The sequence below is a fragment of the Suillus paluster genome (assembly GCF_016628075.1).
Source record: "Suillus paluster strain FC165 chromosome Unknown EDB91scaffold_21, whole genome shotgun sequence".
Taxonomy (NCBI): Eukaryota; Fungi; Basidiomycota; class Agaricomycetes; order Boletales; family Suillaceae; genus Suillus; species Suillus paluster.
Genome location: NW_024537581.1, coordinates 89001 through 116584, shown reverse-complemented (window position 1 = coordinate 116584; position 27584 = coordinate 89001). Strand labels below are relative to the sequence as shown.

The 27584-nt window shown below is 48.4% G+C and overlaps 8 protein-coding genes across 8 annotated transcripts; 5 read left to right on the top strand and 3 right to left on the bottom strand.

Annotated features, from left to right (window-relative positions):
- Positions 1–179: 179 nt before the first annotated feature.
- On the bottom strand, positions 180–1037 carry EDB91DRAFT_303803 (flavoprotein). The gene is made up of 5 exons (XM_041326785.1): positions 905–1037; positions 738–851; positions 558–686; positions 337–508; positions 180–278 (listed from the first exon to the last, which is right to left on the bottom strand). Exons 1-5 carry the CDS (start codon positions 1025–1027, stop codon positions 193–195), a joined length of 624 nt encoding a protein of 207 aa, XP_041177901.1. The 5' UTR covers positions 1028–1037; the 3' UTR covers positions 180–192.
- Positions 1038–1151: 114 nt separating this feature from the next.
- Positions 1152–2476, top strand: EDB91DRAFT_303794 (uncharacterized protein). The gene is made up of 3 exons (XM_041326784.1): positions 1152–1791; positions 1844–2341; positions 2390–2476. Exons 1-2 carry the CDS (start codon positions 1520–1522, stop codon positions 2226–2228), a joined length of 657 nt encoding a protein of 218 aa, XP_041177900.1. The 5' UTR covers positions 1152–1519; the 3' UTR covers positions 2229–2341; positions 2390–2476.
- A 498-nt stretch (positions 2477–2974) lies between these two features.
- On the bottom strand, positions 2975–5135 carry EDB91DRAFT_1052169 (cytochrome P450; the record flags this gene model as incomplete). Its single annotated transcript, XM_041313660.1, has 12 exons — positions 2975–3127; positions 3176–3469; positions 3520–3696; positions 3746–3756; positions 3810–3849; positions 3898–3953; positions 4007–4317; positions 4368–4382; positions 4438–4508; positions 4562–4643; positions 4699–4742; positions 4791–5135. The coding sequence occupies 12 exons, from the start codon at positions 5133–5135 to the stop codon at positions 2975–2977; spliced, it is 1599 nt and encodes a 532-aa protein (XP_041177899.1).
- Positions 5136–13136: 8001 nt separating this feature from the next.
- EDB91DRAFT_1128315 (uncharacterized protein) lies at positions 13137–15057 on the top strand (the record flags this gene model as incomplete). Its single annotated transcript, XM_041318526.1, has 6 exons — positions 13137–13154; positions 13227–13366; positions 13434–13473; positions 13532–13652; positions 13715–14879; positions 14943–15057. Coding segments are annotated over exons 4-5 (1193 nt in total), but the record flags the coding sequence as incomplete, so codon positions are not given.
- A 1415-nt stretch (positions 15058–16472) lies between these two features.
- Positions 16473–18364, top strand: EDB91DRAFT_303649 (WD40-repeat-containing domain protein). The gene is made up of 4 exons (XM_041326783.1): positions 16473–17229; positions 17285–17353; positions 17403–17825; positions 17884–18364. Exons 1-4 carry the CDS (start codon positions 16672–16674, stop codon positions 18163–18165), a joined length of 1332 nt encoding a protein of 443 aa, XP_041177897.1. The 5' UTR covers positions 16473–16671; the 3' UTR covers positions 18166–18364.
- A 615-nt stretch (positions 18365–18979) lies between these two features.
- Positions 18980–21232, top strand: EDB91DRAFT_1128303 (tRNA synthetases class I (M)-domain-containing protein). The gene is made up of 7 exons (XM_041318525.1): positions 18980–19156; positions 19206–19399; positions 19451–19537; positions 19590–20071; positions 20124–20338; positions 20398–20666; positions 20718–21232. Exons 1-7 carry the CDS (start codon positions 19003–19005, stop codon positions 20979–20981), a joined length of 1665 nt encoding a protein of 554 aa, XP_041177896.1. The 5' UTR covers positions 18980–19002; the 3' UTR covers positions 20982–21232.
- On the bottom strand, positions 21231–23350 carry EDB91DRAFT_1128298 (cation efflux protein). Its single transcript, XM_041318524.1, has 9 exons — positions 23067–23350; positions 22964–23015; positions 22865–22904; positions 22660–22807; positions 22524–22604; positions 21920–22471; positions 21569–21864; positions 21445–21520; positions 21231–21392 (listed from the first exon to the last, which is right to left on the bottom strand). The coding sequence occupies exons 1-9, from the start codon at positions 23143–23145 to the stop codon at positions 21367–21369; spliced, it is 1350 nt and encodes a 449-aa protein (XP_041177895.1). The 5' UTR covers positions 23146–23350; the 3' UTR covers positions 21231–21366.
- Positions 23351–24972: 1622 nt separating this feature from the next.
- Positions 24973–27482, top strand: EDB91DRAFT_1052019 (beta-lactamase-like protein; the record flags this gene model as incomplete). Its single annotated transcript, XM_041313644.1, has 9 exons — positions 24973–25290; positions 25347–25447; positions 25499–25629; positions 25657–25736; positions 25786–25914; positions 26265–26407; positions 26549–26699; positions 26787–27192; positions 27223–27482. The coding sequence occupies 9 exons, from the start codon at positions 24973–24975 to the stop codon at positions 27480–27482; spliced, it is 1719 nt and encodes a 572-aa protein (XP_041177894.1).
- Positions 27483–27584: the final 102 nt, after the last annotated feature.

Here is a 27584-nt window from a genome sequence, read left to right as displayed (position 1 = left end):
AGCGAAAGGGATGGCAGCGCAGGAATCCTGCAAGGGAAATACCTGGTTTTGTGAAACGGTGATGGAGCCTGTGGTTATGCTTCATCAGATGCTGAGCATTTTGGTGAGTGTGCGTGGACTAGCGCATATATATGTATTAGCGAAGAAGGAACACTCTATAGATTAGGTAGACCATAGAATACTCATACAGGTTTATGATTTGTTGTCTTTGTGAATGAGTTTCATTTGATCAACCACTATTTTCACGATATCGCGCCATTCTGTCATGGCACCGAGTCCTTCGAGAAAGGGTCATATTATCTGCAACAGCAGGAAGTAAAAGTCAGAGCTACGTACCAACGTCTCCGCATGCGAGATTCTTTCCAATTGGGCCAATGACATGATAACGAACGACGTCCCGTATGACGCGCAAATGTTCTGCCGTGAGGGGATGCTCATACATGAGCGTATTCATCGCCGGAAATACGTAAGTCGGCGTGGTAGGTGCCAGCGCACGAAGGAGAGAGGTCTAAGCAAGAGATTTATCCTTGGGTACGATATGAATGCTGAAAACATACTGCGAGGTTGTCGCAGAGTCCGTGTGCAATCTTTGAGAGTGTATTTGCCGAACAGGGGGCGACAAGGACAATATCAGCCCACCTCCTCAACTCGATATGCAAGATTGGATCCCCAATCTTGTATGATCCCTATCATGGATGTTGAAATGGTCAAAATCCTGTGAAAGCGCGTGTATTCACCGACCACTCGTCCTCGTCGCTCCACACGTGGGCGCCCGCTTTGACGACGTCTGCAGGGTCGTAAAACGCAAGCGACTCCTTCGTCGCAACCACTTCTACTCTGACATTCTGGTACTGCGTGTACACACGACATGAGCAGGAGTAGGATTCCAGGACAGGGGACAGACTTGGAGAAGCTCTGCGACGATGAGAGGAGCTTTGATAGATGCTACGCTGCCAGTCGTTATAAGCAACACATGGTTGTGATCTAGGAGGCGCTCCGTTTCAGCAACAAATTGGCGGCTCATCATGAGTCCCGGTGAACGTTTGAATTAAACAGAGCCGCAGTAAGCAGATAACTATAAGTTATTATTTATTTATTTTATATCATCCCTCCTAATAGAGCATCTAGATCCTTCAAGTTAATCTTCCTCTCAGAGACTTCTTTGAAGGTCTTTATTGAACTTCAAGGTTTTCGTTAACTGTTCTATCGGACCGTACAGAGGATTTGAAAATACGACAAATTATCGGAGAGAGTAACGATAACTCTTCACTCGTCGAACCTGGCAGTGCCACGCATCCTGTCACCTCACCTTCACCTTTTCTGCCGCCAGAAATCCTAGCCCTGATTTTACGCCCAAGATGGAAGCGGTGCGAGAATAGAAGAGCCTGGAGAAAGATAGTGGGTCATATTCTCAGCTGCAGTCGCGTATCAACAGCCTGGTACGAGGCTGCAGGTGTGGTTCTGTACAACGATATTCGACTGTCTCGGCGGCTATTGCCCCACTCACGCCTTCCGTTTCATGCATCGTTTAAGTATCAAAAAGCGGTCGGAGGAGCTCGCGACACTCGCTAGAGAGATTGTTGCGTGCTGCCCGGAACTTAGGTACCTTGCAGGAGACTCTGGCTCCCTGTGCTCCACCAGCAACATGTCCCTCCCTGAGTACCCATATTTGAGGGAGCTCAAAGTATCTGGACAGAACCCCCACCTCCTTGCCCCTCTTCTCCCTCGTCTGTGCAATCTCGAGTCCTTCAAGATGATTCAGAGCCACGGTGATGGCGATTTCCTGGGACAGTTTTTGCCACCTCGCTTCGAGCTTTCGACTTTCTCGATATCTCAGACAGAGTTACCTCATGTGTAAATGGCTACTCGAATCCAGTTTGCAGAGCATCGAATCCTTGGAGGTGCAGGAAATAGGCGTGAGCCAGCTGGGCGACTTGGCCGCGGTCATTGGAGGTTTTGTGACGGGGATTCACGTCAAAAGTTTAATTGGTTGCCCATCGTGGGACGACTCAACAACTATCGTAGTACTATCTAGGTTCGCAGGCCTGCGAAGACTTCGCATCGACGGAATTATCTTCAAAACAGAATACTCGTTTGATCTGCAATCATCATTGGAGGCGTTTACGATTACCAAATCCTTCCTGTCCATGCGCATTGTGGTGGAGCTGCTATATATGCATTGGCAATCCTTCCTACAATCGCTAAATGTTTATGGTTTGCCATGGTAAAACGCCGAGTGGATTGTGACGTCCGAGCAGTGGATTTATCGTAGGAACGAGTTGCGCGGCGCGTGTGCTGCCCGCGGTATCCAGTTGAATTGGTTGTCCCTAGAATAATACTGGTATGTGGGCCCCACAAATTCCACGGTGTCTGCTTATACAGCTCCAAGCTTTTATCGCAAGACACACGTTTTTACCTTCGATTATTCATGAGTAGAAGATTGTTGACTTTGATGTCGAGATTCCCTGTGCTCTCATGTCTATTAGTACGATACAGTTACTTTCTGAGCGTAACACAATGGTTCGAGTGTGTGCCGACCATACAATTGGCAAATGTCACAACCATATTTCTTATTCCCGCACCGTCAAAATGCGTGGTGTACATCGTTGTCGAATCTTACGTGCAGAGTCACTTCCTCCTGAAGTTCGGGTCGTCCCTCTCATCCACTCGCAAGCGCATGTCTTGTATTTTATATCGGGAGTCAACAACACTATGGCGATTAAATGGTGATACCTTCAAGTCCTATTTGCGTGCCAGTGCTACCACTTGCTGTAGACATGATTGTGTTGGGCCCAATTGATACCCTTCACCCCACAGCCTTTCATCGCTTACAGAATATTAACTTGAACGGTAATGATGTAAACTACACGTACCGCTCATAATCTAAATACAATCCAAGCATTTCAGCCGCGGTCACTCGGTGAGGAAAACATAGCAACACCCAACGCCAAAACCTGCCAGTGCATGCAACAAATCATTCATATCGACGAACACGCAAAGGTACTGCAGTACCATCCTCTCCAACAATCCGCGGACGAGGTAAAATCCCCCTCGCAACCTCGACCTGAGTGTCTGGCCCATCCCGCATTTCAAACACAAAATTCTTCACCAGAACCAATAGAACCATCTATATCGCAGTTAGGAAGTTTGAAAATAGCTAATTTGCAACGATCACCTTGAATTCTGCGATTGCAAAATCTTTCCCAAGACATGTCCTCGGGCCGTCGAGAAATGACAGCAAATGCCTATGACCTTGGACTTCCTTGGCCTTCCCACTGATGCCCTCCTCAGCTAGCCAGCGGTCAGGCTTGAATGTCTTTGCGTCAGGTCCCCAGATGGAGAAAGAGCGATTGATGGCCTTGACTGAGATCAAAATCTCTGACCCCTTCGCTACAGATATACTGTCAGTCATTTTCCCGGACGCAGTGCGCACAGGTTCGCTTAAGGGAATAACGTCATCTGCGGCTGCCTGTGGATATACTGTCAGGTCTCTACTCACATCTAGACATGCGAACTCACAAGTCTAATGGCCTCGGTTACCGGAGGATGGAGTCGTAGAATTTCATGGACAATCGCATCCAAGTACGGGAGGTTAGCCTTTAATTGGTCATATGTCGGATCAGCACCAAACGCAAGCATTTCTTCTCTGAGTCTGGTTTGGACATTGGGTTGTCGCGACAACTCGATCAGTGCCCACTGATGATTCCATAAATAGTGTGCAGATGTCGTTGAATAATAGACTTACCGTAAGACTGACTGCGAACGAAGAGTCAGACAACATAATAGCAGCGGAAAAGAAATAGACTCACTGGATGTCGTCTCGTAACCCGCAACAAGTAACACCTTCATCTGCAGGACGTCAGCTTGTAAACCGTCGCTGGAATAGTCTCCACGAACCTGAGCCACTACTTCCTCCTTGGACAGATGAAGGGAATCCTGACCTTCGGCTTTGACTGTCGTCGTGGCGTAAATGAAGGGACTTCAATAGATGTATTAGAGAACGTACTCAATTGTCCAATAACAGACTTCTCTTCTGCGTCTTTCATGCTCGCGTCCTTCTCCCGGCGACTGCGAATCAACAACTTGTTGGATATTTCACCCATGGTTGCGCCAAGTTTCTTGGCCAGATTCGTCCGCTTAGTAGGCATCATCTTAAGAATGACAGGAAATGCTTGCGCTAGCAGAATGGCAAACTGGTTCACTGCTGAGGCCCGTGAGTTGTTCACAAACGTGTCAAACACTTCAGTTACGCTGGCGTGCTTCCCGTCGAGCGAGCCAAAATCATGGGAAAAACCAGCGATGCCAATCGTATCTAGACTGATGTGGCCTCATTTTCAAGGCAAATAGCAAAGAAATTCATCGCGTACGAAATGTGATTCATCCTTGAAGTCGTTTCAATGAAGACTCCTACGTTCTCATGCTAGAAAAGCTACGCACCACTTTTGAACTTCGATGACAGCATTCCCATCCTTGCTCAAGTCTATAGTGATATCCCATGCACCTTTGGCCTGGAGAGTATCAAGTTCAGAGATGCTGTATTTCTCAGATCGCAGATCTTTACCTTGTATGCCGAGTCATAAAACACTGATGCGAGTTTCCGAACAGCCGCGTTACTGAAGGCTGGCGTGAGGGCCTTCCGCTGCCTAATTCACAGGTCGTTGATCAGTCTCTGGTGCGAGGACAATAACAGAACAGAACCTCCTGTGGCTTCCCCCCTGAGACCATAGCAGCCCTCTGCCGACCTGACAAGAGGTATTAGACAGACGAGATTAGAAGAGACGTTGCCATACCAAGATCTCTACCAACATCAACCCAAGGGGCGTCTGCACGTAAGTCCATGCGTCTCGGGCAAAACAATGTGCTACAGCTTTTGGGTCGCATAGCACGATTCTCGTCTGTCCGAGGACGCGCGGAATCATATACACTACCCCATATTCCTTCGCCCAACATTCATACATTCCAGCACTATCTTTAGATGAGAGGAGGTCGTTCGAAACGCCATATAGGAAGCTGGAACGAGGTGGACCTCGCAGTCGAGTGGTCTTCAATCGCCAGCGAAGCGCTCTTAGAACTTTGACAAAAGCCCACAGTGCTGCAAATGAGCAAACAACATTGAATGCGCCAGCAGAACGCATGGTTGTCCAGAGGGTTAATGGAGAGCCAGGTAGTATAGAGATGGTAGATGTTATCATTCTTGTGATGAGCTCAGGATGAAATGAATTGGAGATTTATAGCCACTTGTGCGGTGGCAGAGTTCACCGGCAGTCCGGCAGCGATAAGGTTGTCACCGACCGCACCATTATTATCGTCAGCAGTGACTATCCATGGAAGCCGAAAATTTTGTTTCACGAGAAAGTCGACCTGTACCCTAAGTGGGCCAAAATAGTCAGTCAAGAAGATGCCGCATAGTGTAAATATTTTAATAACTCATTCAAGCTCAAACGTGATACGTCTGGCTGGCAAAGTTACAGGTACGCAGCCTTACGCGGAGACACGAAGTTGAGATTGCGCCGTGGGGCTCTCATGCTATAGGGCCACGTCTGGCCACGGACCGGGGTGCTGGCATGAGTTGTGAAAAGAAGGGTCCTGGTCCTGGATATATCGATGTGTTGTCAACTGCAGGGAGTAAGCCCAGAGGGCACAATATGTTAACTATTGAGAGACCTACGCCTAGTGAACATTGCTGATGAGTCAATCGGAAGTGAAGTCACTTTTATTCGAGGTATAGTTGGGGACAAGCAAAGTCATCACGTTTGGACATCGATTTTTGCTGGCTTCTCACACAAACTAAAAAAGGCTAAAAAAGATATAAACGCTCTTTAGACTATATACTTTATATCGGCACGAGCCGATTCCCTGTAAAAGTAATCATTAATCATTATGTAATCATGACCCACCTTATTGTAATAGGATACAGCAGAGACCTGGAACCTTGTCCGGAATATGACAAGGAACACTGAGTGGATCGGACGAGAATAACAGGATGAAACTGTGGATTCTTAAGTGTTTGTACTAATGGATATGTGGTGGTAGGTAGGAGTCCCGAGTCTGATCTGAGAGATAGTAAACTCGCCGAATATAAGGGGATAGATATGATAATGTAAGCGTTTTGTAAGCAGTCAGCTTACACCCTTCCAATCTCTGAAACATTTGCTTCGGTGTGCACGTCTTTTTACAATGGACCTGCTTCATCAGACCTCATTAGCGCGCTAGACGTCTTGTCTTCATCAGTCCTCAGTGGTGCGTGCATAGTATAGTTTTCATCAGTCCTCGTGGTATGTGTCTTGTCATACTCTTGAAGTATAGCGGTATCTTCAAGCTCTTTTCCAGGTACCCAGACGTCCGCTTCTGGACTGTATCCATGCCAGTGCACGAGGTATTGATGGCCACGGCCACGAGTGCGATGATCCAAGATGCTTTCTATTTCCCACTCTTCAGTGCCGGTGCTTGTCACGATTGGTCCCAGACGTTGAAGCTCTCTTGAAGGGTATAGCTTCGCATTGTTTGGGACATGACGCTTGAGTTCAGAGGCATGAAAAGTGGGGTAAATGTTAGTATGATCAGGTAAATCAAGTGTATAAGTTGATGACTCAGGATTCGCAGAGACTACGCTGTAGGGTCCGTCGAATCGAGGCATAAACTTGCCGACACATTTATTGTTTCCATTGAGGTATTCTCGATGTTGATGTGCAGTGGAGAGATATACGGACTCGCCGACTTTGAAGGACGGATCATCACCACGATGCGCATTAGCTGAGTATGCTTGGGTGATGCGTGCAGCGAGGAGAGCATCGTGGGCATCTGTGACGTCTGTCTTCAGCGATACAATTGCTTGTAGCGCATTTGCAATATCATTGGGGAAGTTTTCACGTATGTTGGCGATGTGTTCGGGCGTCAATGGCGGAATGAGGCGAGGGGTGTGGCCCAAATGAAGATGGAAAGGTGTGTAGCCTGTGGAAGCATTAGCTGTTGACATCAGATTGAAATGTATGCGAGGCAGGGCGTTGACCCATCCAGCTTGGTGCCGATCTATGAAATATCGGAGGGCCTGGTCTACTGTTTTATTAGTGCGTTCGCTGGCTCCATCCGTTTCAGGGTGGTATGCTGTTGACATTTTTAGTTTGACGCCGGTTAAACGATGCAGGGCCTTCCAGAACTTTGAGGTGAACAGTTTGTCACGGTCGGAGACAATACTTAATGGTAGGCCGTTTTCACAATACCAATGGTCAAAGAAGAGGTTAGCGACCTCACGAGCATTCATGTTCATCCTACAGGGCACCAGTTGAATATCTGCACCGAGCCTGTCTGTGATTGTCAGGATCCCATTGAAACCATGTTCCACTGGTAGTGGTCCGATGAAATCCATGGCGATTGATTCGCCTCGAGTATCAGGCACCAGAAGAGGGTGGAGCGGGCCAGTGGGTTTAGTGGTGCGGCTTTTGTTGCGTGCGCATTTGGTACATGCAGGTATGTAGGACTCTTCAAGGTTGCGTCTCATGTTTGGCCAATAATACGATTCTCTGATTGCAGTGTAGGATTTATCAATGCCGAAGTGTCCGAGCTGGTCATGTGCTAGTTGAAATATTGTTTCGCGGAGGTGTGTCACTCGAGGCACTATCAGTCGATTGTTGAGGTAGAGCAGTCCATCGGAGGCACGTAATCCTGGGAGTGAGCCGTTCAGCTTTGTAAGTTTTACGCACCAGGGATCTGTTAGGTATCCTGATTTAATATTGTTGTACAGTGAAGCATTGGGTGTTACCGAGAGCACTAGCACTGACGGCTTGATATGTGAAGACAGGTTTGAGGGCATGTGGACAGTCTTCACGATGTATGTCGGTGTCTTGTTGTTGTTGGGAGGCAAACGGGAGAGAGCGTCCGCGACAGTGTTATCCTCGCCGCGAATATACTGAATTTCAAAGTCATATTGCCCAAAGAACTCCTGCCACCTTGCTTGGCGTCGTGAGAGCTCTCGTTGAGTCAAGAAGTTCTCGAGTGTGTGATGGTCGGTGTATACAGTGAAAGGAGTTCCTAATAGTTTGATTCACCACTTTTTGAGTGCGCACACTATGGCTAACAGTTCCTTTTCATGTACAGGATAATTGAGCTGTGCCGTGCGTAGTTGCATGGAGTCAAATGCCACAGGACGTGCCGTCTCTGGTGTTCGGCCGACACTCAACATTGCACCTACTCACCAATCGCTTGCATCGCATGTCACGAAGATTCTATTTTCACCGAGATTGTCATGGTCAATCGTTGTTAAGCAATCGCGGCTGACGACCAATCGTTTGATCACATCGAAAGTGTCCTGGTGCTCGTGGGTCCAACCAGGCCAGTCGTGTTTGCTGGTTTTCATGGTCAGTGGAGTTAATAGGCAAGTGTGGTCCGCTAGGCTAGGTAGGAACTGTTCAAGATATCGGACAAGACCGAGAAATGATCGGACGTCCCCAGTCGATTGTGGTATGGGCCAGTCGAGTATCCATTTGGCTTTAGATGCATCCGCTTCGATCCCGGATGCGGAGATGCAGTGGCCGAGGAAATCAATTTCAGTGCAGAACAGGGAAGTTTTCTTTGGTGAACAGAAGAGAGAAGCTTTCCATAGTGCGTCTAAGACCAACTTTACATTCTTTGCATGTTTGGCCACCGTTTGAGACCAAATGATGATATCATCGAGATATGCATGACAAATCTTGCTGATAAGTCCACACAGTGCAATGAACATTCGATGTTGGTGAGTTGCGGGGGCATTCCGTCCGCCTTGTGGCATGATGGTCCATTCATGTAGGCCTTTTGGTGTATCAATGGCAATATACTTGATGTCGTCGGGGTGTATGTGCGTCTGGAAGAACGAGTTTGTCATATCAATTTTGCCAAAAATTTTACCTTTTGCACAATCTCACAGGATCTCGTCAATGCGTGGCAGAGGGTGATTGTCGGGTATGGTATTTGCATTTAGGGCGCGGTAATCATTTACCAATCTTGGCAATACGGTTGGATCCTTCTTGGGTATAAGAAAGGCTGGTGAGACGAACGAACTAGACGAGGGTCGTAGGCGTCCCGCAGCAATATGTTGATTTAACAAAGTATCCCATGCTTCGCGGTATTTTCTCGGTGTATTGTAGCATCTGCATTGAATGATTTTATTAGGATCTTTCAGGGTGATGCGATGGACGATGTCCATTGGTAGCTGATCAATGTGTGGGATGTCGTCAGGGAATCGGTCTTCATATTTCCGGCGCATCTCGTTGTCAAGGCATTGAAGGTGTTCTTTGTTCGCTTCGATGAAAGCGAGGGTGTCAATTCGTTGACGTAGTAATCCAACAATGTTCAGACTCTCTGATGTTGTATTTTCGTCCATGTTTTCAAGACAAGTGTTGAGAACGACCTTGAGTTCGTTAACAACGTCTTTTCGAAGACATTGAAGGTCGTGTCGCGAAGGCGTCTGAGTCGTCACACGAGGCTTGTGGATGGGGGGGATTTAACAGATCATAGTTGGAATCTTTGACGATACAAGTGCGAGAATCATGATCTATAACAAGACAATTGTGCGATAAGAAAGGTCCTCCGAGGAGGAGTGGAACTGCAAGGTTCGGTGCGATAATGGCGCGAATTGTTCGTGAAGTCCAGTCATGATTAACAGAAGATGGAGACAACAAAACGTATTCAGAAAAAGAAAAAGAAGAGGAACAATTGTCCATGAACGCAGAGTTTGCTTCAATCTTGGTGTGCAGTTTGCGTCTCCGCAAATTGAGCTTGTTAACGATGCTTTCGTCAATCAGAACTAGGTGCGACCCATGGTCAATCAAAGCGTCGATACGTTCAAAAGAGTCGGAAGAAGGCCCCGTCAAGAGACAGGGCCATATAAGGTGGGTGGTTTCAAAAGGGGCTATGCACATGTCATCCTCGGAATCTGAACCGTCGAGCACTGATGATGGCATTACAGCACTTACTGGTCCAACCACTGCGACAGTCTTAGTCTTTGGTTTTGCTGCGACGGCATCGGATTCCGTGAGCATCTTGTAGGATGATGCTTCGGGCGCGCTGTCTGTGCAATCCTTGGACTGGTGTGAAACGTAGAACTTGTGACATTTGAAACAGCCCTTGTGCTTCATTAGTAATGCGTGTTCGCCTTCTGTTAGAGTACCGAGGCGTGAGGATGACGGATTGTATGTTTTTGAGGATGAGGTTTTGTTGGTGGTGGAAGGCGTGGCACGCTTGGATCTGTGTAACTCTTTGGCGATCTTTTTGTGGGAGGCGAGATCTTTGAGACATTCGTCGTCGAGATGCTTGACCTCCTCAATCCAATCCTTCAAAGTAAGATCGTCAGCGAGCTTTGCACGGAATACTGGAACGCTAAGTTCATCACAGATATTGGCTTCGAGCTGGTTCCTCAATTGAGTCTCGGAGAGATATGTTGGGTTGCCATATAGTAGTGCGTTCTGGTTCTGTAGGTCTAAGGCCCATTCATAGAACAGACGGTTGCCTTGTTGTGATCCCAAGACCTTCTTATGCAACTTGTTGGCCCAGTGGCTTTTGAGCCATGCAGTTCTGAGAGCGGTCATATATTCTGCAAATGTTCCTGCATTGAGGACGGCCCATTGAGTCAGATACCAGGTGTGTAAGCAAGGATCTAGCATCCCGAATGCTATCATCTTGACCTGGTCCTTGGCGTCGACTGACTTGTGCAGGAAATATGTTTCACATGCATTCTCCCAATCGTGTGCGACTTGGGGCATGATTTCACCCGCCATGAGTTTGGGCGGTTTGCTGGGAGCGGATTGCTCAACGACAGCAGTCTTGGTCATTTTGCAAGGGTAGGGGACTGATATATGCGTGTGATCTGAGGAGGAGTCTGAAGAGGAATCGTAATATGTTTTAGCGGGAATAACACACGTGTTAGGTGTGGCGTTTGAGGATACCGGTGTCAGAGGAGATAAGGGTGGTAAGGGTGGTTCGGGTGAAGGTTGTTGTCTTTGTTCTCTCGCACGTTGTTGCGTGGTCAGAGAGGTAGAGACGGTAGGTTTTCTTCGTTTGGAAGACAGGTTGGCGGGTCAGGTAGTGGGCGGGCAGCCTGGCGGTTCAAGAAGTAGTCGTTTAGATAAACAACACGAGTTTCGTTTCTGTTAAAAAAAAAGTGGAACCTTGTCCAGAATATGACAAGGAACACTGAGCGGATCGGACGAGAATAACAGGACGAAACTGTGGATTCTTAAGTGTTTGTACTAATGGATATGTGGTGGTAGGTAGGAGACCCGAGTCTGATCTGAGAGATAGTAAACTCGCCGAATATAAGGGGATAGATATGATAATGTAAGCGTTTTGTAAGCAGTCAGCTTACAAGACCCTGGCTTTGATTTCACAACCGCGATGGAAGCGAAGCAAGCGCAAGATAACATTTGACAAGGCGAATGTCCTACTCAGCTGTAGTCTCGTATCAAGAGCCTGGTACGAGGCTGCAAGAGCAGTTATATACAAGGATATTCAACTGTCCCGAGTCGAATCCCTTCACCTACTCCGTCGTACTGTGCGCCGGAGCTTTGGCGGATATTGCCCTGCTCGCGCCCTCCATTTCACGTATTATTCCAGGGACTATTGTTCGCTTTCAAGTTGGCATTTCTCAGCCCAGTTACATAAATATGTGACACTCGCCGGGGACATATCCCTTCCTGAGTACCCATATTTGAAGAAGCTGAAAGTGTCTAGGCAGAACCTCCGTCTCCTTACCCCTCTTCTACCTCGTATATGCAATCCCAAGTCCTTCGACCCAGAGCTACTTACGAACGGCACTGAGGGCGATCTGGCGAACCACTTTTTGCCGCCTACTTTCAGGTTTTCGACTCTATCGATATCCTATACAAAATTATTCCTTGGACAGTGCAAATGGCTGTTTTCATCCAGTTCCCAGAGCATCGAGTCATTGGAGGTATATCAAGTTGACGCGACCCTAGGTTACTGGTCAGAGTCATCAGAGGTTGTGTGAAGATGTTTTACATCAACAATGCACACGGAAAGTGCTATGGCAGAGTTATCTGGGTTCACGGGCCTGCAGATATTTCGTCCCGACGGGTGGCGGATCGAGAACCTTTTGTTCGCTAATGTACGATCATCATTGAAGACGTTCGAATTCCGCTTCTCCGTGTCGACCCACTGTGGCTGCTACACTCGAATTGGCAACCCTCCCTACGATCACTCAAAAGCTCCCTTGGTCAAACCCGTGCCCACCCCTGCCTAACTCAGAGGTGCTCAAGGCTTTTCGGGCTGCGACTAGTGCAGCTGAAGCGGAAGATAATCAGCGGCATGAACTCAAGGATTCCGCTGACGTCTGGTTAACAGCGTGGAAAGGCAGAAAATAGCCAACATCCGCGCATCGATAGCTAGCCTCAACTCTGTTTCGTGGCAAGAGCTAGGATGGCAGAAAGTAGGCATGCATGAGCTTGTGTCGAATACTACTTTTGCTTCCTTGTCAGATACCAGCAAATGTTGTCTTTCTCATACGCTAGCGGAGAAGACGAACACTGAATGATTGCCGGGGGTGTTTGGTTCGGAGGCGTGGAATGTGTTTCAACAGTGATACATATTCAGTACAAGGATTCGCCCTGTAGTAATGGAAGGTAATGTGGGGCTATATATCACTCTTGCCTCGAGCTTGGTTATAATACGGATGCCGATTTTTCAACTCTCGAGCCTCAGCTTCAAGGCGCCTGTCCGGTTAGTTCCGGAATCAAGTCGGTGGCACGCTCCAGCACCACGTCACATTCACGACACGACTTATATGAGTCACTTGGTTTTCCTTTGGACACCATGTTATCATTCAACAAAGGACTCAACCGTCAGCATCCTTGAACAAACCGAGGGCCTTTCAAGTATGCAACGCTTCGTGACCCCTAAGTTGCCAGACAGGGAACGTCACTAAAGCTGACCTTTTACTGCGACGTAGTTTTTTAGCCTTTGTCCTGGTGACAATAGGAAACGATACCTGGTACCTGGTACAGGACTGGCTATGCAACAAACGCCCCGTGTGCGACCGTTCATTTGATACTTGGGAAAGAAAGTTAAGCGTGAGTTTTTGCCCTTGATTACTTCACTCTGTTCAAATTCTTCCCAGCAGGACGCTTCCTGATCATAACACACACTCCCAGCATTATTAAGTACTGAATGTGAGTTTCCTGCGAGTTCTCAGTTGGTTGGACTTGTTCTGGCTGTAGCACTGATGACTGGACCTATCAAAGGAGATTCCACTTCCGACATGACCGGTGAACTTTGAGCGTCATGATCCGATTTGTTAACGACTTTCAAATCATTTTGCATCATATCTCTTTTTTGCAGGCATGTGTTGCGACTCGATACCTGTGTCGAATGCGTTGTAAAGGTATTATGGTTTCTCGTCTGTGTGCTGCTCCGCTGCAGTATTCTTATGTGTTCTCTTGAATTCTGAGATTGAATCTTCCTGGCTGGAGCGCAGGTACCGTGGATCAAGTAAAGAAGCTGCGTTATCTTTATCTCGGTTCTTATAATAACGGATCATGTGTTCAAGCTACCAGTTGAAAAACTTCATCGGATTCGCAGCAGGGCAATCCAACTATCCAGCACACTACGTGGCCTAGCACGATGTCGTTCGTTTCCGTGCCGATCACAGAACAGCCTGCAGACCTGAGGTGGGTTTATGGATGCCTATCATCTGATACGTATGTGACATCTTAACAACTTAATTACGTAGCTTAGCAGATACGGAGCACACGGAAATAACCCCCAGAGAGAGGGATTTGGGTGGACAAGAGGGACAAGGATGCCAACACCTTGCCGAGGGTAGTCAAGCACCCCCCGCCCGTTCGTGCTCAAATAGCAATGACCTTGTTCCACTCTTCCGTGTTCCAGACGAGATCCTTAGGGAAATCTTGAGGCACGGCGTTCAGATGGAGGTTGATGGGGGTGGCAGCAGTTTTCAGAAGACAATGTCGCACGTGTCTATGCGATGGCGAACTGTAGCCATCTCTGATCCATCTCTCTGGACCCGTGTTCCTGTGTGCCCGGAGGAAACCCTACAATTCCTTCAAACGCGTATTCATCGTGCTGTGGATATGCCGATTGATGTTGACATTCATCCTTGGCCGACACAGCTCACCAGATTTGCACCACACCTGTTACTCCCTCAACTGGACACCATTCGCCAGTGCGCAAGTCTGTGGCGCTCACTCACCATTCGGTGTGGAAAGACGGAACAGATGTTCTCTACTGTTCTGCTCTACTTCATGGGCCACAGGACGTTTCTGCCATCCCTCGAATGTGTGAGGCTGTATGGATGGGATGTGCAAGTTATGCCTTGGTCACGGGCACTCTTCTTTGATGAACGTTGCACTCCAAGGATTTCTACCCTTAAGGTCGACAACATAAAGATATGCACCGGTAGTCTCGATTCCCAGAATTCTAGAATCACCACTCTCATTCTCACAAGAGACGCAAAAGCAGAGATGGTGACTACGGCCCCTAAAGATTTCTTTCGTGTTCCCTCCTCGTTCTCTCTCGCCTCATTGGTAATCCACGGTCTCGTGGTCGATATTCCTTATGTGTCGTCCACCGACGGTCATCAATACTCCACTCTCCGCACCCTAGACATCCACGGCATCAATTGCGCGCGTTTCTCCCCGCTTACCTTCACTCTTGCATTGATGTTTCCTGGTGTCACGCACCTCAATTTGACAGGGCCACGGGCTGCCCCCTCGTTACTCGAAGCTGTACGACGAGTATCTGCAGATGAGATATGGCCGGGCCTTCAGAAGCTCGTACTGAATGGTTTTGTTGCCCATGAATGGTCACAAATCCATCGTTACCTTCAAACATATAACAGAGGCGACTGCGAAGTTAGCTAGGACACCCCAAGGATGGTGAGTTCATCCCGTTGCTGATCGTGGAGGATAGGACGCTAAAGGTAGCAACGTTCAAAACAGACTTCGCGGTGCTAAATCCCGTCGATGCTCCCAAACATCCGCTGTAGAGTATGTAGTATAGTATATATGTACGATCGCTGAGCACAACATCCAATCACTACATTTTTTAAACGAATAAGTTCAGTGAGTAGACCGGATGCGTGAATTACATACGCCCTTGGCGGTCGATGTCCTAGTGATTGGCAAACGCTCCGGATGGCTCACTTCACAATCTCTTATTCTCATGCTTGCCCCGCACCGTTAAAGTGCGTATGCGTGCAGGTTCCTCCGTCTTCGAACCTTTACATGCAGAGTCGCTTCCTTGCGAAGTGCAGGCCGTCTCTTACATCCACTCGCAAGCGAACATATGTGCGACACGCGTCTTCTATCCTATCGGGAATTGGACCCGACGGATGATTCAACAACTTGACTTACAGTACTGTTTGCGTTCCTGTGCCACCACATCCTGTGCGTTGATTCTATCTTTCGTTTCAATGTCAAGCTACACATATCTTTTTCAATCCGAGTACAAGGAAAACATAGCAATATTTAAACCTGCCAGTGTAATCATTAATACCGACGAACGCGCAACTTGGTGCCGTCCTCTCCAGCAACCCGCGGACGAGGTAAATTCCCTCGCATTCTCGACCTGTCACCTGATATCTCTATCCCGCATCTCAAGGTATGGTCCAGTAGTGTGACGGTCATGATTAGAGTGTAACATATTTTCTAGAGGACGCGACGGGATGAAGGCGGGGACAGCACATCCGCGATGTGTGTCATCTCGTTATTATCGGAACGCAACATCACATCTATCGATCTCAGCAATTCTGGTGGGTTCAGATTTTTAAATGAGCGCAGAATGGTGACGTGATCCGATATAAACAGCATCGTGGGCTATGGAGTAAACCATGAACAGGAACGTTAACGGTCACTATATCTTGAAACATGGTGGGCCATGCTTGGTCGGCATCGTGATGTGCAAACCCCAAGCTAGCCGAAATGCTGTATGGCAATATGAACCTGCGAATCGACGATTAAATATACATAGCGCCGACTCATGTAATCCATGCCTACGAGACACATAGAACTCGCCCACCTTGCCAGCTTGCCCCCAAGCGAGAATCCAGCGGACCAACCAGTGAGTGTTAGACAGTCCAGCCCCATAATTGATCACGAACCGCATCAGAACCCCATTGGTAGGCCAGCCGCCTTCCCGCAACGAACTATGACTGCTAGATGGCGAACACACGAGGAAGCTTCAACCGCAGCACAACCCGGGAAACCCATTCTGGGACACATATTTGAGGTACATGAGAAGGATATATGGAACTTTGTCTTCTTGCATGACAATGACCATATTGTAAGTGGTTCTGAGGACGGCACGATGTGTAAGTGGAACTGCAACGCAGGACGTGGACGTCTTGTGGGATTACCATGGAAAGGCAAGGGTGGAAGCATATACGCACTGGCGCTGTCACCAAACGGCGAGACGATTGCATGCGAAAGGAAGGATGGGAGCGTTCAGCGGTGGAACGTTCACGGGGAGATGATTAATAGCATCCGGACGGGTCAGAGCGCTAGCTATAGCTAGGGAGTGAGATCGCTTTCGTGGTCTCCCAGTGGAATTCACATTGCCAGCGGGTCCGAAGATGGATCAATCCTCATCCAAGAAGCAGAAAGCGGAAAAGTCGAGGTGGGACCGATCGAGACGAAGCAGGACAGGGTGTGGCACCACCCTCAGAACGGCATGCACGCTCTTGCATATTCACCTTCGGGTGACAGAATTGCAACAGGCGGGTACGCTACGATTTGCATCTGGAACGCCAAGACTGGTCAGCTTGTTATCCGCCCCATCAATGACCTGGGGGACTTTGTGTCATCGTTGGTGTGGTCGTCGGACAGCACTAAACTCTATTCCGCGTCCGACAAATTCGCACGTGTTTTCGACAGCAGCACAGGTACACTACTCTATCACTTCCAGCACAGCGTTCACCTGTTTTCTGTTGCACTTTCACCTCAGAACGATATACTGGCATGTGTAGGCATAGAAGGTATTGTACAGCTATGGGATATAGTATCCTGTCAGCCACTCGCCCTGCCGTTTGGCCAGGTTCAGGATCGCGCAACCCTTTATTGCGTGTCGTTCTCTCGAGATGGGACATACCTGGCATATAGCGGAGAGAACAAACTCACTCTCTGGATGGTCGAAGACATGGCTCTTCGGCTTGCAGCACCCGTACATAGTCACAGACAAACTATACAGCAGGAGACTCGATCCGAGTCCCTATCATCGTCTTGCCTCGATGTCAGTACTTTCACACTTGATTGCCTGTCTTGCCTTGCTCATAGCACTGTCACAGGCTGATGCTACTGGGGGTGATGACATCATCGAGGAGGCGCACGACGACCCATACGACACCTTTTTCCAGGTAAAACTCGTGTTTGTCATGCGAACGGCCTAGTACTGACCATAATTAGTCTTCCCAGCCATCTCTTTCTTCCGCGTTATCTGTTCCTCCCCGGCTACACCCAGCCCGACGCTTCTGGAATACCATCTCTCTACATCACCCCCCAGAAAACAAGTCCGTTCCGTTGCAAGACCGCCTCAAGCGCAAGTTCTTTGCGTATCGTGCTCGCTCACACTCGCCGCAGCCTGCAAATACCACACCTAAGCAACCAACGCCAGATGGGGCCGGCCGAGCAGAAGCAGAAGACAAGGATAGCGCTCAGACCCCTCTGCCCAATGATTCTTCCTGCGAGCTTGACGACAAACAAAACAGCAAACTCTGGAGATTGCTACAAGCTCGAGCGAAAGATTCCGCTTCGGCCGATGAGGCTCCAGCAAAGAAACGCAAACCCTCTCCCAAGGTCGTTGAGGTATACGCCGTACGCGGGTTCCAGGTAAGTTCTGGTTTCACCTTGTTTAAACACTTGTTCTCACCAGGGATGGATACAACAGGGATATGTCGCGCTGACACGGAAACGCAAGGCGAAGTCATTGGCAGCGACGTTCGCTCCTGCCACTGCAGCACACCCGGCGCAGGCGGGGTCATCATCGCAAGGCATGGCTGGACACGGAACTCAATATTTGCACGCCACTGGAGGTCCGCTACCGCAGGCGTCCCCATCACACTTTGTCACCAGCCACAACTCAGACTCACGTTCAAGCATCGAAGGCTCCTGCAACAGGTTCCTCGACAAGATATGTTTCCCCTGTGGACACTTTCATGACGATTCTTGAATTCTTCGTGCGAGTATGCCAACTGAATGTGGGTTGGACCTGCTTTTTCTGTCTTTTATCGTTCCTTTAACAATTGATTCGTACTATGTTCAGCTTCATTACTTCATTCTGTACGCCAGTCGTCGTTATCCATTCGTTTGGAGCATCACACACCTTCTACTACCGCGGTTGGCTATACACCCACCTAACTAAGACCTCCAGAAGCAAGGTGTCGGCGGCTATCTGTATCTTATTCCCCATGTCACAAAATAGCTTTGAGTTGTAGTCAATGGCATCGGAGACACTTTGCGACATACGGGGGTTGACCTCTCATTGACCTCTCCGAGCCCATGTTGATCAAAAACCGTTGCAACGTTGATCACATCACGATCCGATTACTATTCTACAGAACACTATGACTAGAAGCTAAGGAGAAAACATGTATTATCGGAGGTCTTTAAGTCTCCGCCTGCACGTATTTTCTCCTTAGCTCGACCGCATTCATCCACTACCGCCGTCGCCGTCCACAAGTTACAACAGAGAACACAGCCTTCTGCCATTCGTGTGTCGTTGCTCAGCGTCTCTGTTTCCCACCGTCGGCTACGACGGGTTTCCATCAGACCATGAACCTAGGAGCATTAAGGACAAAGTTATTTTGCATTTTGCTGCTAGCCAGTTGAAGTGAAGGCGGAAAGAGCATATTTCAATGACGACCAAATATCTCGAGATATATCAGATATCTCAGTGAAAATGTTTTCCGAAATCCATTTGCACTTGTTTGGTACAACCTTTAGCTTTCAACAAGACAAAACAACACTAGGACGCGTTAGGGCTCCAGAAATGCACCGTGCTACCTGAATGTTACTCTGTTGGCGAATTCCAACAAAGGCTCCCATCTACCTTGCATGTAAATTACGACGAACTGGTCTGTATCGATTCCACTCTACAACCACTGATACTTCCACGAGCAAGCAATTCTACATCACTACACCCATCTTCTATCCGAACGCGGGTATCTACTCCGTTTCCTTCATACATTATACTCAACTAATGTATCCTAGTCCCGCACATAGGTCATCTATACTCACTCGTCACTGCTGACATATTCGCCCGCTTTGCACGCATCTCTGAGCCGAATCGTCCGGTGCACTTTTTGACAGGAACGGACGAACATGGTTTGAAAATCCAAAAGGCTGCCAAGGACCGCGGAATAGAGCCTTCTTCACTTTGTGATACTCTAAGCGAGCAGTTTCGTGTGTGTCGCGTCGCGTTTCTCCTTGACTCATTGACATAAAATGTGTTATAGAGACTTGGTACTTGTGCTAACATCAGTAACACGGTATTTTTGCGTACAACCGAAGCAAGACATAGAGAGGCTGTTGAACACGTTTGGGTGTGTAGATTATTCATAATAAACCACCTTTTTCTCAACTCATACCGCGTAGCGTCGTCTTGCTGCACAAGATCTCATCTACAAGGGCACATATTCTGGATGGTACTCCATTTCTGATGAATGTTTCTATACCGACAGTCAGGTCACTCATCCGCCCTCCTCTCCAACTCCCGTCTCTATTGAAACTGGTTCTGCAGTCGAGTGGTCCAGCGAGTCAAATTATAAGTTCCGTCTCTCTAGCTTCCGGGAACGCTTACTAGACTACTACACTGCGAATCCGAACTCGATATACCCGTCGGCTCACCGAGAACGGCTGATACAGACCCTCAAAGATGAACCTCTGGATGACCTGTCAATTTCACGACCGCGGGAGAGATTGAGCTGGGGAATTCCCGTTCCGGGTGACACGTCGCATACTATGTATGTGTGGTTTGACGCACTGACGGTGTATCTCACTGGGGTTGGATTCCCCGCTGAGCAGCAAGGGTCACTATGGCCTCCCAATATTCAAGTCATTGGGAAGGATATTGTTCGGTATGTCCAATATACATCTTGCCACATTGATTCCTGATGAGGGAAAATCAAGTTTCCATGCGTTGTACTTACCTGCCATGCTCCTTGCGATGGGAAAGCCGCTCTCACATACCCTTCTTGCACATGCACACTGGACAGCACAGCAGCGCAAGATGTCAAAATCTATAGGCAATGTAGCGGATCCGTTCGACGCAATGGACACGTGGGGTGTTGATGCCGTACGCTTTTACATGGCACGCGTTGGCGGTCGTTTCAAAGACGATGTTGGTATGGCCGTTCACTTAATCGTTCCCCGCACATTTGTGAAAGTCTGTTTTATTTCCAAGACTGGTCTCCTGAACAACTCGAGAAGCATGCAGACGAGATCCGTAGTTTGCTCGGCAACTTCTTCCTGCGCATCACCTCCAGAACAATCCAGAAACGTGTAGCATCTGCACCGCAATTCACATTTGCCCAGCTCCTGGATCAGCCCCTCGATGGCCCCAACGGTGACGTGCTATCATCACTGCGTACTCTCAAGGGAAGAGTAGAACAATGTATAGGAAAGTTTGAGGTAGGAGATGCGCTCGATGCTATCATCCTAGTCCTCAGGGAGGTAAGCAGTCTTGTTCATCTCAGTGCTTGATCGTTCTAACGAGTCTCAAAGGCGAATGGTGCATTAACACACACCGCACCTTGGTCGACACAGAACCCACCTGAAGCGGCACAAGTGTCCTATCTCCTCTCGCTCGAGGTGCTCCGGGTTACTGGTATATGCTTGCAACCTTTCATTCCCGACGCTGCGCGCAATCTATTGGATGCCTTGGGTGTTCCGAAGGCAGAACGGATCATGGATTTTGCAGCTGTGGGTGGGGGTAAGGTGGGTGAGGTGAGGGGAGTGAAGTTGTTTGAGGGTAAGAGAGAGATATAGCCAGCGGGTCGTCGATAATTGTCTGTTGTGAAAAGCCAAAATCATGGATCAGACTACGTTGGGCGAGCATGTTCATCTGTAAGATTGAGTAGACATACACATAGGCTCGTGCCACCATCTACGACTGTTGTTGTGCAGCTTGCACGTGCACCAAATTCCCCTCCGTTTCTGGACTCTTCAGGATCTTCTCCAGCTCAAAACATTTGTGCGCAGATATCTTGCAGGAGATGCATATCAGCAGTATGTTTAACGCTTACTATGCGGACGGAGATATCATATTACTGCTCTTCAGTTTTCGCTTGAAAAGTCATGGGTCACACATCAAAAGAATATCACGTTCTAAATCTACGACTGCAATAAGGTATGTGGAATGAGGTATTGAGGTTTACACAACGGGCGGCGGTGGCGGCGCTGAGATAGGAATCAGCACGAAAACGCACGACACGTATTTGAAACTACTCACGACAACAAGAGTTCTCCAGGGGATCACAATGCTGATCTTTAGGACAGAGAATCAAGCAAGGCGAATCCGTGGATGTCTGCGATTCCTTCAGTTCTAGTCGACCAAAGACATGCACATGGCGTACCTTCAGATCATCCTCAGTGGTTATAGAAGGACGAGGGTGGTATTCCGGCTGGATCGTGCTGGAATGGATGCCGTTCAGATGCAGAGCCTTGCGTATGTCCGCAGCAACGGGCATGAAGTCATGGTTCCTGGAGGCCATGACGTGCACAGACGCGACGATCTTGGATTCTGAGAGTTGCCAGATGTGAAGCTCATGTACAGATAGGACGCCGTCCACTTTCAGGATGGAGTCGCGAACGTCTTCGAGCGATACGGTTGGTGGGACTCCTTGAAGCAAGATGAAAGAGGCACTCCGAACTGAAATAGAATGGATGAGCGTCTCAGCTCTGTAACAAAGTCAGGAGTAACGTACCTAGAGGTAAGGCAGACGTAAAAATGATAATAGTAATGACGAGGCTGACTGCGGGGTCAAGGTAGAACCGACCACCCCAAGTGGTGAGCCAGATGACGAGACCCGTTATAATCACACCGATATTGCCGAGGGCATCACCCATGACGTGAAGCATCAAGGCGCGCATATTCATCGATCCATGTGAATGACCATGACTATGACCACTTGGAGGTAGGGGCACTGTGGAAGATTCGAATTTATCTTGCTCGTAATCAAGGCGAGGAGTCTCGTTGATTTCGAGCGAACCGTCAGGATCTACACGTATAGAGCGGGATGACGAAGTGTTTCGTCGGTGTTGACTAGGGGAAGCTATGGCAATGTCCTGCGCGGCTTGTGTAACTGCAGCTCGAGTAGCGGCTGGGTGCCCGTACATCGACGAATAAGATCCTGTGCGACCTCTAATTATAGATGAGTCTTGCATAGGTATATTGTCGGTGATGGTGTGTGATACAGGCAAAGGGCCGCTCTCTTTGTCGTCATGAGAATGACCATGTGAATGAGAGTGACCATGCTCTGAAACATGGACATTAAATAAGGCGAGGTAGATAAAAGGATGCAACACTACCGTGGAACAAGAGCAGTCCAAAAATGTTCGAAGCAAGACCGCAAGCTCCCACTATAACCACGAGAAGTGGTTGGGATACATCTGGATAGTAGGACATTTGTGAAGGTACGCGTGAAGAATGGCTTGTTGGACTGACCTTGAAGACTGAAGAAGCGTTCTACTGCCTGCAAGCTAATAGAGAAACATAGTGCAAGAAGGAAAACACCATTGACTAAAGCTGCAAGGATTTCAGCCCTTTGCCAGCCATAGGAGTAACGAGAATGATTGGCGGTCTTTCCTGTCAGCTGTTATATGTAATTGTTGTTATCAGACCAAAGAAGAAAAGACCATCAAGCCCCAACCTTGATAGCATACAACGCGACAACCAAACTCATCACATCACTGACAATGTCATGGTCGTAAAATCACATGTCATAAACTCGAAGATTGATGACACTCACTTGAGCATGTGGAAGCTATCGGCGACAAGAGCAAGAGAACCGACAACATAACCTGTTAAAACGTGAATAATTGATCAAAGCGAAGGCTGAAGACGTGGCTGACCAACAACGAGTTCCAAGAAGAAGAATAGAATGTCAATGACAAGCAATAGCGTGATTCGAGCTGAACGAGACAATCTCATTGCGATTTACGACCACCCTCGTAGCTAAGAGAATGAGGGAAGTACTTAAGAACGAGGAGTGGCGGAGATCAAACTCAGGCAAGCGATTGAAGAAAGGGATAGTGTTGGAGCGTTGCGACCTTCGCCTTCGGTTCTGGAATCCCCTAACACGCACTGCAGTTGAGCCACAGTCAGCCGCGAGTACTCCTCGTGTTCACCATCAGAGTGGCACGACACGTATCTCCGGCGCGTTACGGTCAATTACGCAATTTGTCCATAAAAATTGAATTATGATCACACAAGTTAGACTTTAGTGCATTATGAAATTGGTACATGCAAAGCTCTCAAGCGCTCGTAGTCAATGTCTTCGCGCGGAAACCTGCGTTTCTTTCACCGCGGAGCAGAGGGCAGGAAGACGGATAACAACCACCAGGGTATTAAACGAGGAGCTCACATGTTTGCTTAGTGGTATTTGTGACGTGAGTGCGCATGACAACGTCCTATGGAGAAGGAAAAAGCTTTCGTCAGACTGGTTTTACGGAAGTGCGAAGTGCGGCAGATAATTGCCTGGGCTGATGGGGAACTTGCTCTCTTTGTACATACGTTTCTAGAATCTCCAAAAGTTTATGATTTAGTTATGATGCATCCGCATCTACGCTCCCTCCGCCGCGGTTCTTTCACCACAAAAGCCAATAGTGACGTGAGAGCTGGTCCGTCACTCGCCGTACAGAGGTGAAGAACAAAGTCATTCACTCTTATCAACGACTATCATTCGAATGTCAACAAAAGATGTCACCCACAAACTACTCCTCATTTGATCTCGACACTTTGCTGACAGAACGATTACGAGAAGCCACTCCATGGCTACGTCACATTCTCCTGACCGCTATGCAGACAGCGCGAGCCGCGAAGGAGAACAAGTGTCAATTCCAAAGGCGGACACATACTTGAATATCGACACTTGATATTGTCGATTATTGGGTCATGCCTGATAGGGAGAAGAGTAGTCTGGAAGGAGTCACATCTATCTGATCTTGATGGCATAGCGACTATTCATCCAACCCTTTCGTACGTAGCGAAAGGTTACCAGCTACGCGGACCGGTATCGTCAACGTCGTCGACCGCAAGACCCTAACACAGTCTGTGACATGCTCCGAGCGTCTAGCACTAACTTGAAGCACAGGTCACGGGGAAGGTCAGGGCTTCTAGAAGCGTGCCGAAATATTTTGTAGTAGACGGGAATAAGGCTATTCGATCAGGAGCTGCTTATCTTTCACAGTTGGCAGAGCTATCTGACCTGTGTGGTTTCCATCATTCATCGAGTCGAAAACACGGACGATTGTAGGTATTTCGCTCACGATTTGTCGACTGGCAAGCTTCAAGCATCATAGATAGGTTAGAGTCCGATACCATCCAGAGTCCGATACTGTCCACAGTCGGACACTGACCACAGTCCGATATCTTTTCCATCACCGCGGAGAGTTATGATTCCCACCGCGGGTGCCGGGAGGTCTCGTGAGTCTGTACCTCACTGTTGGAAAGGTTCAGCCATGTTAATGTGCGTTCTTGACCTACCTGTTTCTGATTTCATATGTCGACTCATCGAACAAGAGCAACTGTCGCCGATTCAAGCCTGTGAGAACGCGTAGCACGTGACTGATCACTGGGTCTAGGCATCAGCCGCGTTTTTGGTGACCGCAAGCCAACACTCCCTCTTTGGTCACCTCCTGTCCACGCCAGCTTCCACAGCCATTGACTCTGTCTGACTCTGACTAGTCTGGGAACTCCTTACTAGATGCTTTCTCACTCTTTCCTATCTTATTTCCCCATCGTCGACCACACGTAGAGATGCCCCCAGGAACGCCCTACGCCTCCTTTGCACTCCCGTACCCCATCCGTGTCGACTGTTTTACCTGCACAGATCACCTTCCAGCTCCATACACCAACCCGGCACTATATCTTCTTACTCATTCGCATACCGACCACATTCTCGGCCTATCGTCAAAATCTTTTGCTGCTCGGGTAGTATGTTCGCCTGACGCAAAGCAGATGCTCTTGAGACATGAAGTTTATCTGGAGCGTTCAAAGAAAGATGCAGGTGAAGTTGCGATGAGAACGTTTGCTCATTTGAAGGTTGATGGCGGAGCGTTAAGGAGGGACTTGTTGGTGAGTGTGTGAACTCTTTTCACGATTGTGTTCTGATGTGATACATCGACGTGAAGCACGCGGTTCCACTCAATACTCCAACTGAGTTTGAGTTATCGCCGACTGAGACGGTAACCATTACACTCATCGATGCAAATCACTGCCCAGGTGCCGTTATGTGCGCGTCTCCCCCTCTATGTTCTCCCTGTCGCTCATTCTTGCTGAATAGGTTCCTCATCGAAGGCCCCCGCGGCACTGTTCTTCATACGGGAGACGTACGCGCTGAACCCTGGCTTTTGACCTCTTTGTCTCGAAATCCGTTCCTCCAACCATACATCCCAGATACAGAGGAAAATCTCCGTGTTCTCATCGCACGGGGTGACCGAGGAGCAAGTTTGACAAAAACACTGAATGCAATTTATTTGGATACGGCCTGCCTATTGAGGGGAACCGTCGTTCCCACAAAGGTGAAATTAAAAACTCTCAGAGTGGTCAAAGGTTTACGAATGTGAACAGGAAAATGCGGTCAAAGGCCTGATAGATCTTATTGCGCTGTTTGATAGCGACACATATTTCTTCATAAACTCGTGGACTTGGGGATACGAAGATATTCTCAAGGGGATCGCGCGAGCGTTTCAGTGCCAGGTAGGCAAACATCTTTTTATCACCTTCAACTATATACATTGTGGTTTATTTTGTTTGTGCGTTTCGGAAACCATTTATTCATCAGATCTTTGATTTCTGTCAAAAACTGTTGATGTTCATGGCGCATACATGCAGTTTCTGATGCATATATGCCGCTTGCCTTCCGCTATTTACTCAATTCTTGTGCTGCTTCATATGCGACTTGCCCTTACAATTGATCCTTTCTATTTATGGTGCCCATTTATAATACTTTCACTTTCTGTGATCCCTTTACCTTTCGCCACAATCGACGTCTTATTTCTGCCCTGTGTGTAGGGTTCCGTTTTGCTGACATATTTGATTATCCTCAGATTCATGTCGATCGGTACAAACATGCTGTGTACACCCATCTTTCGGATCCCTTTATCCGTTCTCTCGTCACACGCGACGCAACAAGCACTCGCTTTCATGCCTGTGAACGGTTTGAGCGATGTAGTTTCGTGGATGTACCTCCGTGTGTTATTCCGTCTTTTATCAGTCAACTTCGCTCACTAACGACGGGTTTGTGATTTATGCTGTGTTCATTTTTGCCTGCGTTGTGGTTTTGCGTACCGCCTAACTTGCTACGACCATCCACAAAATAAAATGGGAATAGCTTCGACTTCAAAAATGACTCAGCGCCACGGAGCATGGAGGGAAAGAAGGTCGTGTACGTCAATCCCATGACTATGGGATGTGCACAGTGGGAGTCCTATCGCGTGGACGTACGAAGTCGCCTTGCAAGGGGGAAGGATGTCGATCGCTTGGTTAGTACGGCACCATTTTTCCTCATCCTCCATGATCCGGATCATGGCTTTAGTCGTTGCAAGACGCTGATGCGGGTACTCCTATAGCTTGTACCTCTTGAACGCCATTCGCCTCTACCAGAATTGCTCAATCTTGTGGCGCTCTTCCGTCCCCGTCGGGTCGTTCCTAATACCCTCGTCCCTGCTCTCGGGGGGCTCGATTGGACTGCGATGAGAGCTATGTTCAGGGAGTGTATGGCGCCGCCCACTCCTGGATTTCGCGACCCTATTCCTAGCGAGTTGATCTCATCAGGAGTTGACCATACCAGTGTCCCTGATCTCGCATCTCTCGACCTCAGCGATACAGACTCAGCAATGAAAAACATCGTTGGCGACTCCGCCAAACTTGAAGCACAGAAGTGGGCAGATGACGGGAGTATCCGCCGACGGCTGGAGGTGCTCCTTGGGTGGTTAGGACCGCATGAGAGGGGGATCGTCAATCGGGTCCTTGGGCGTCTACCGAGTTCACGTTCTGAACACAGAGGCTCATCCCCAGCCCCGTTATTACACCGGAACGATACTGCGCCGAAGACACCAAAAAGGGCGAGTAGAACTCCGATACAGCTCAAGCGCTATGTAGAAGACTCGGATGACTCGAGCGACGATGACGGGTCTGATGCACATGCCAGGACTGCGCGAATTCTCTTTGCAGGGGATGTCAGCATGGAAGGGTCTGTAAAGAGCTGGTTATCGTCGAGTCCGTCGCAGATGCTAGGAGGCAAGGCGCAAGATTATGGATGCTGAAATCTTGGGTCCTGTGCAAGAACAAGTTATCGCAGCTGAGACAACAGAAGATGACGTTCAGGCTCCGACATTAGGGAGCATCGCTGAGGTCCCAGTGTCTGA